The 8,783-nt window shown below is 43.0% G+C and overlaps 1 protein-coding gene across 1 annotated transcript; it reads right to left on the reverse strand.

The window, feature by feature from the left end:
• Positions 1-2,816: 2,816 nt before the first annotated feature.
• Positions 2,817-3,884, reverse strand: LOC131892203 (putative transcription factor Ovo-like 1). Its single transcript, XM_059241988.1, has 2 exons — positions 3,297-3,884; positions 2,817-3,182 (listed from the first exon to the last, which is right to left on the reverse strand). The coding sequence occupies exons 1-2, from the start codon at positions 3,491-3,493 to the stop codon at positions 2,942-2,944; spliced, it is 438 nt and encodes a 145-aa protein (XP_059097971.1). The 5' UTR covers positions 3,494-3,884; the 3' UTR covers positions 2,817-2,941.
• Positions 3,885-8,783: the final 4,899 nt, after the last annotated feature.

Genomic DNA, 8,783 nt, shown 5'->3' on the forward strand with positions numbered 1-8,783 from the left:
CATTAGTCATGTAAAACTATCCAATGGAGAACTAGAGATCTTAGTTTGTCACCTCCAGGGTTTTGTTCTGTCCATTGTAACCATGTGGTCGGTCTGGCTAAGTTCAAGTTCAAAGATGAACATTGGCCGTTGAATAGGGAAAGGTTAGGGGAGCTTAACCTCATTTCAATGCTGAATAAGGAATTGTCCATATATGTAGCCTTAGACAAAATGATTCTAGTTTTTGAGAACGTCTGTTCCACTCTAGCAATCTCTGGATGTGTTCCAAATGGCGGGGCACAGTCTAAAATTCCGAATTATAGGAAGAATTTATTCAAAAAGAGTTACAAACCAGCAAAAAGGCTGAAAAGCATTTTGAATCCAGTAATCATCATTTTCTTCGAATTCCTTTTGCTGGTGTTGACTCAAAATTTCTCAAGCTGAGTTTTATTCGGCAATCATTACCTTGATATTGTCAAAAGCCATCTTGCCTGCCAAAAAACATTATTTAGCAAAATTCATGATTGAAATATCTTGCTGACCTTGCTTATTATATTGATCGTTTCGATGGATCTGGTTTCCAAGTGATGGAGGAAATTTTGGGCGATCACTTTAATATAGTAATATTCGCAATACATTTGAATGATAATTGCATTTCAAGAAACTAATAATTAGGTTTCAAGTTTTAATAAGTTTTGGAGTTAGGAAAAAGTTGCAGAAGAACCTTTTTGCACGCATTTGACTTCATTTCTTTTCTAACTATTGATGGCAAACAAATAAAATGTTCATGTTTTACCATGTCTTTGTTACCTTTATGCATCAATCAATGGAGTTCTTACCTCCTTCTATATTTCTTGATGTAAGTGGACCCGTTTTGTTTTTTGTCTCTTCTAGGAACTTGGTTGTTGTTAGGGTTGGGTCTGGAATTGTTTGGGGGCTGCTGAAAACACGAATACCAAGTTTGCCTACATTTCGCTTTCATGCTCCATACTCCCGTAACTTGGGTCGGCTTTACACTACGATGGAAAACCCAGGATTGAATCCGATTTGAGGATTGAAGTAGGGGTAGTGCTGGGGCGAGTTTTTTGCAAAATGAGTCTTTTTGTTCGACTTGAGCACAATGAAAGGCTGAATGGAGTCCTCTGCTGAACTGGAGTCTCTTGCCCAATTCGCCTCAGCACTACTCCAATTTCCTTCCTCAAACTGGATTCAATCTCGGTTTTCCATCCTAGTGTAAAGCCGCCCCTACTCAAGACCAATGGCCCTTCCCCCTGACTGTTCTTATGTCTCCGCCCTTAATTAAGCCGACCTTTGGCCAATCCGAAAAGACTTACACTTGCTCTTTTTCGCCATTCGCCAGCCTTCAGTGCCAATCTGCAAAACGTAAAGTGATTTAATTACCCTAATTTTGTTATTAAGTTTTTTGAATTTTCCGCTAAAGTTTTTCTTGCGCGGGAATGCATCCAAGAACACCAATATTTGGTTTTGGTTCAACTTTGTAACTTGAAACGCCGCCGAGATGGAAGCCATTCGGCAGCGGGTCTCGGATTTGCTTGACGCGCAAGTCAATCTCAAAACGATCGTGGACATTGTGGGCTGCTCCGAGAACCTCGTGTACAAAATAAAGCGGATGAAAAAGAATGGCGAGAGTTTGGCACGGAAGCCAAGGAGTGGAGGACACAACAAGAAGAGGTCCGACGAGTTCCTGATGAACGTGGCCTCCGCGATCGCCGCCGATGGCAACAGCAGCATCTCTGAGATCGCCAAGGAGCTCGCCGTGAGCCCGTCCACCGTCAGCAGGTCCATTGGGGATCTTGGAGCACGCTCCTATGTCAGAAGAAGACGTCAACTGCTGACTGAGGCCTCCAAGGACAAAAGGGTGGAGAAGGGGACCAAGATCCTGAACTGGCCGAAGAGAAACGGATCCACAGTCCGGATCTTCTCCAACAAGAAGCATCAATGCCACGAAGTACCCGGCCTCGGCCATGATGCTCGGCGTGGTCGCGTCGGACGGGAAGAGGATGCCCCCTTACTGGTTCCCGCAGGGCCTCATGGTGGGGACCAAGGAGTACCTGGACGTCCTAATCAATGTTGTCAAGCCTTGGCTCGATGCCAACTATCCAGACACTCCTTATGTGTGGCAGCAGGACTCGGTGCCGGGCCAAAAGTCCAAGGTGACCCAGGAGTGGTGCAAAGGCCAATTTTCCAGCTTTCTGGCCCTGGATGATCTGGCCGCCGTCCAGCCCGGACCTGAATCCGTTGGACTATGGCGTTTGGGTCGAAGTGGAGAGGAAGGCCTGTAAGACCCCTCACCGGAGCGTGGACGACCTGAAGGCCTCCGTGGAGCGGGAGTGGGCCAACATGTCCGAGGACTTCGCCAAGAAGACATGCAAGGCCTTCAGGCCCAGGCTGGAGGCCATGATCCGCGCAAGAGGTGGCCATTTCGAAAAATAAAGCTGTGAAACATCTATGATTAAGTACAAAAAATTTCAAATAAATCCATAGCTTCCTTCTTCATGGACTTGATGAAGTTTGACACGCACACTTTACTTTACCTTTTGCTGATTGGCACTGTACTCTTAAAGTCAGTAGCCAATCAACAAAGACACTTGGTAGCTCAGAAACGACGACAATTTCGCGCTCGAAATCCTTCCCAAAAAATGAATATGAATAAAAAGCTGCACCAAAATAGGAAAAACATTGGCCAGATTTGAGATCACCTGATGCAGAAAATATTGCCATTTAGACACATCGGGTCCTATCTATTACCTGATTTTGAGTCCAATGAAAACTGGCTATCATTGAACATAAATTTATTGGTGTGTCATATTTTGCCCGAATCGCCTTGAACAAGGTGAAATATTAGGCCAAGTTGCTCAAGCACGTTTGTGTTGGCGTCATCCAGTTTTGTTAATTATAAATGGTAAGGAAAAAGGCAACAACAGTTCAAATCATTTAATTATCATGCAATCCCGTGTTCCAATGACAAAAGCTTGGTTTGGAGGTTTTGGACAACTTCATGACAATTGGCGGTCTTGATCCTTTTCCGCACGGCTCTAATAAGTTTCTTCCGATACTTGACGGGGGCAATGATATCGGGATCCCCTTCGAGCACCCCCCTGAAATCCGAGGGCAGAGTATCCATGATTTCCTGGCTCACGTCCATGCCAATATGCGTCTCCATGTGGATCCTCAAGTTGTATCTGGAATTAGAATTCGATAAAATACGGTCAAACGTGCACAAAAGAGCCTAGAGCCCAACTGAATTTAAGGGGGTATGCTATCTCAATCCAATTTAGAATTCGAACTCAACGTACCTTTGAACGTGAATTCCAGGACATAGAGGGCACTGATGACGGCTCGTTTCGTCGTGGATCTTCATATGGCGATAGATGGAATTTTCGTCCCCAAAAGCTTTCCGACATATAAAACATATTGCGGTGGGCTTTTTTGTCTTTTCGTCCACAACAATTTCGTTTTGCTCTGCAACAAAGGGGTGGATTAATGTCGACATGTTCCTCTAGCTCGATCAAGACGTTTCAAGAGGAATGTCTCTTTAAAGTTGACAATCGCAAATCAATCAAAATACCCTTCAGTTCAAAATGAAGCAAACTCACCATTCACCAAGTAAAAGACGAGACTGCCTGGGCACTTTCTTCTGGCTCGTCGTTGGCCCACCACAATGGACAATACCTCGTCTTGGACCGTCTGGGGCGCCTCAGGAGCAGGGACCAATTGAGGGGGGACAATTGGGTCCGGCCGCAATTGTCCACCTAGGTCCTCTCTTTGAAACTCTGACTGAGTCTGAGCCATTGGAACGATGGGATTTCGGGCGGCTCCATATTGGGTCATGAAATGTCTCATAAGGAACTTAAACTGTAACCCGTGGAAGGCTTGCATCCAGGCTTGTTGCCCTGGAAGCAAGGGATGTGGGTTCCAGGGGTGGTCAACCAAACCATTGAGGAATGGCACAGAATGATTCGGAGCAGGTTCCTTTCCTTGTCCTCATTCCACGCCTCTGGGCGTGCTTGCAGACGACGCCTCACAAGCTGCCCTGGCCTGAATCAAGTTTTGGAGGTTGGAATTAATGAGGCTCATCTTGAATTGATTGGAAGGAAACGGGAAAGGAACACAAATTGGAAAAGGTGGACGGGTTTGGAATAGTTGCGGTTTCTAAGCTCACAACGAGGAGGCTGAATTGGATACTAATACAATAGGAATGGAGAATTGTGAAGCTGACGAATTCGAATTGATGGAAGCACAAGAACAAGTTGTTGGTGATTGATGACGAGAGCAAAAATACTGATGTTAACCACAAGGATCTTTGAGAAATGAATGATGGTTTGCCTATAGGTACTAGTTTGTTTTATACCTTAAAGCTCTGGGCTGTGCGCTGGTGTAGCCTAGTTAGCCTAGCGTGCGCCCTTCACCGGCGCACTTGAGCAAGCCAGCTGGGTAGCTTGTGTAGCTTGCACAGCTTGCGCAAGGGAAAACACTTTTGGGCGATTAGCTCTCATCCAAACAGGTCAGCCCGAGACACTCGTCGTGATCATCACGCTCTAAATGGATATATTCAGGTTCGTACTGGTGAGGGTGATTGATTATCTCTCTTTGATATGAAATCACCAACTTCTTTTGACATCGCATTTGGTTCTGAAAAGCAAGCTCTTTGTGAAATGTTAGTTCACCCATGAAAAGCATTGTTAAAGATTTGATGTGCACGAATCATGTCAAAACAAGGATGCTCAGGGCTAGGACATGTCTTTGTACGAATCGTTGCCTTCATTATCCCCATACTAGTGACCGCAAAGTCTTAAGCTAGCTAGTTTTTGTTTGTGTGTTTAGAAATTGGTTGAATGTACAAACATATACATAACAAATAAATGAAATTCATATGGCAATTACGCATTTATGATTTTGAAAGTATGGATAAAGAAAGAACGAGATGCATTTCATTTTTGTTTGTCATGTAAGTACTTCATTTGGACGCATGTTACCCTATCGGAATGATGTCAACAGAGAGATATTAAAAGTCTTGGATATATTTCAGAGGTGGGAAAGAGGTCTTGGTCCGACACTAACCAAAGCCCAATGAATATTTAGGGATTTGGGGAGCATATGAAATGGCTTGTTGGACAAAGTAGTGTGCGGGAAACATTATCAGGGACGGCACAAAACCTTTTATTTGAAATCACTCCAAAAACTCCCCCGCTGGAAAATTTTAAAGTACTGTCAGGTTTTGAAAATCAAAGTAAATGATACCGAAAGAACAGGAAAAAGTGGCATCATAAAAGGCTTCAAAGGTAGGTATTGGCACCTGGTCATGTCAATTTTCTGAGTTTGTTAAATTTGTTGAGTTCGCCAAAAGATTTTACCCTCTCGAGATTTCAGAAGAACCCTAGGGGAAAAGCATTTCAAAATTACCGCCTCCCTCTCCGAAAACTCGGTTTGTGGGTCTTACTGGTCCTTTTCCCGTAGGGTTCTTCTAAAACCTCGAGAGCGTAAAATGTTTTGGCGAACTCAACAATTTGTCAGAGAATTGACATGACAAGGTGCGAAAAGGCTTCAAAAGTAGATATTAAGGCCAATACCGCCAAAGGTCGGCTAAATTAAGGGCGGAGACATAAGAATGGGTAGGGGAAGGGCCATTGGCCTTTACACTAGGATGGAAAATCGAGATTGAATCCGGTTTGAGAATGGAAGTTGGAGTAGTGCTGGGTCGACTCCAGCCTATCACTGTACTATAGTCGCACAAAAGGACTCGTATTGCAAAAAACTCGTCCCAACGCTCCTCCTACTTCAATTCTCAAAACGGATGCAATCCTGGGTTTTCCATCCCAGTGTACAGCCGCTCCAAGTTAAATGAGGATGGAGCAAGAAAGCGAAATGTAGGCAAACTTGGTATTCGTGATTTCAGCAACCCCGAAACAATTTCAGCCCCGACGCAAGCAACAACAAAAAAATCAAACCTGATCCAGTTAAGGAACTCCATTGATTCATGCATGAAAGTTACAAAGACATAGTAAAACATGAACATTTCATTTGCTTCCCATCAGTAGTATAGTGAAACACCATTTGATGAAGTTGTCATTGAGTGATAATGGCGACTAACAGAGTGATGATGGCGACAGAACGATTCGCCAACGAGTCCCAAGGCAGCCATCAATAAGTAGACAGGCCCAAAGTTATAGGCCCGAAAGATGTGCAGTGTGCAAATTAATAATGTGACAACTTTAATCAGGATTCCCGAACAATAAACGCAACAGAATTGGCACATAAAGAAAGGTACCCCTTTAACAAATCAGCACACCTGCTAAATCGAAATTGCGCAGTCTCTTTCGATTTCCCCCTCCCCCTTTTAGGAATATGCCGATCATGAATTAGGGAATGGCAAAACTAACAAGGAAAAGCCAAGATAACAGAACAGATAGTTGATATTCCCACTTTTAACAGTCATCAACTCCGGTTCGATAAGCCTCCGCCATACAGTGAGGTCTCGCATTGAAAATATACTTATTCAACTTTTGGTCACTCTCGCCCAAGTTATTTCGCCATCGGTCAATTCGGAGTCGCTACAATAGTTTGTAAATAAATGAAGTCAAATACAAAAAGGCACTTCTGCAACTGTTTCTTACTCCAAAGCTTATGACTCAAATATTCATCATTTGTTTTTTGAAATGCAATAATGATTCAGAGGTATCCATTTCAGGGTATTGCAAATACTATTATATTGAAGTGATGACCCAAAATTTCCTCCATCACCTTGAAACCAGATCCATGCAAACTATGAACATGGGGATGATGACTTAGAATTTTCATCTTCATAGTATTGGGGATTACATTCCATGTAGCGGTTAGATAAGCCCGTGGAAAAAACAAACCAAAAAAAAAGAACTGCTCGGATTCCAATCCCATTAGCGGTAAGGAAGTCGGCCAAAATTACACATGTCCGAGGACTTCAAGGATTTTTAGTCTGGGAGTGGACATTCATTTGATGTCGAATTTAACGTTGTTGCTCAAGTGTTGACGTAAAAGTATGTAGCGACTTTGCAACATCTTAAACTTTGTATGTAATGTTGCAGCACTATTTAAAGCGTCTTCTTCTCACGCTCAGCCATTCGCTGACGGTTATTGTAGACTAATCCCGATTGACGTTTTAGCGTGTTCTACGTGGTAGATCTGGGTGAAACTAAGCGGCGACCATTGACGCCTTCCTCGATTCCAAACATTTCCGTCAAGGATTTTACAACTCCATGACTGATCATTATCTAACCAGAACCTGTCCTACCTAAACTATCCCGCATTATTTGTTGAAACAGGGTTCGGCTGCAAATCGGCAACCTTGGATTGGTAGTCAGTTGTAAATTCTAGAACAACGGACATAAATAATCCGACAGAATTGGGATCAACATCGTAATCAATGAGCCGCCATTATAAGGAGTGCGAAATTCTTGACGGAAATGTTGTGGCTCTGGACAGGCGAACGTCAAATTCAATTGAGACCCTCAATTATATTTGAATCGACTTCACGCGCCAATCAATCTCTCAATTAACCAAATTTGGATCATTCTGACCATCAAGAGTGAGAAAAGCGTGAGAAAAGAAGTCTTTAAATTGTACATAACGTAGCAAATTGATTGACGGAACCCTCAAGATCATTCACAAATATGTTAGCACTATATGCACTATCAATCTTAGACGTTTTACTCACTGCCGTCGAACATTGCCTTGGACGGTTATCTCCTCTATATTATGGAGGAGTGCATGACATCAAATGTGAAATGATACACTTTTTGATCGATTGAAATTGCCGGAGTTGATGTTAAAGTAATTTTGCCAATAACTCGCTTTGCCTATGCTAATAAGCTTATGATATACTTTTGCAAACGTTGAGCACCTTTGTCGGTTTTCATCTGACTGGTTTGGAACGAACCAAGGACGTCTCTACTGTACTCTTCTTGAATGAACTTTGCGCAAGACTTTTCCTTACGTTTGCGCGATTTTTATAGTCTGGGGGCTCTTTACTCCAGGTTTGGAATATTTTAGTCTAGTTAAAGGTCAAGGCTCTTGGAATTCCTGAGATACATTAGCATGTTCCATAGGATAGCCAACTAGAATAGTAAGGTTCCGTAGGATAGGTTCCTTCATTTCTTCATGTTCTTAGGCCCAGTGGAACTACAAAGATGGGTTACTTCTTGTTCGATGATACAAGGGCTACAAAATGTGCAAGATGATCGGTTCATGTCACTTTCGTAGTTGGTAAAGATTTCATAGGTTTGCAAGCTTGTTGTCGGGGTTATTCTTATTGGTTAGAATAGAATGGGAAAGGTTGCAAATTAAAGCTGAAGTCAACAAGATTTGCTGTCCTGGAGCTTTGTTTTGAAAAAATATATGCTAAAGACACCAAGCAAAAACAAAGCCCTAGACTTCCTATGGTCTAGTAGTTGGTAAAGGTTAAAAAGGTTTGCGTAGGGGGGAGTACATGTAAATTGAAAATATGAAAAAGTCCGAGGTTTCAACATTGAGAATTTCGCAATCAAGTGACATCATTAGCGGATCACTTCGGCGATGATACAGAATGGAATTGTGAATGATTCCATCGATCGAAAGCGCGGCAAAAAAGCCCGCGTAGAATTGAGAGCGCTCCCATTAAAAGCTTACCGTCGTTCACGGGAGCAAGCTGTAGCTGCGTCGGTCAAATTCCCTTCCAATGGAACAACGGAGCCCCTATATAAGGGGAGATTAGCGAGTCTGTGTTACTATCATCCTATCATTGATACTGTAAGGAACTCAAATGCGAAGAA

The sequence above is a fragment of the Tigriopus californicus genome, chromosome 12 (assembly GCF_007210705.1).
Source record: "Tigriopus californicus strain San Diego chromosome 12, Tcal_SD_v2.1, whole genome shotgun sequence".
Classification (NCBI taxonomy): Eukaryota; Metazoa; Arthropoda; class Copepoda; order Harpacticoida; family Harpacticidae; genus Tigriopus; species Tigriopus californicus.

Bases quoted from the DNA above. Each gene is read 5' to 3' on its own strand.
- LOC131892203 (XM_059241988.1), bottom strand. From the start codon at position 3,493: ATGTCGACATTAATCCACCCCTTTGTTGCAGAGCAAAACGAAATTGTT. The intron at 3,183-3,296 runs GTACGTTGAGTT...TTCTAATTCCAG, and splicing joins CCTGGAATTCACGTTCAAAG to ATACAACTTGAGGATCCACA.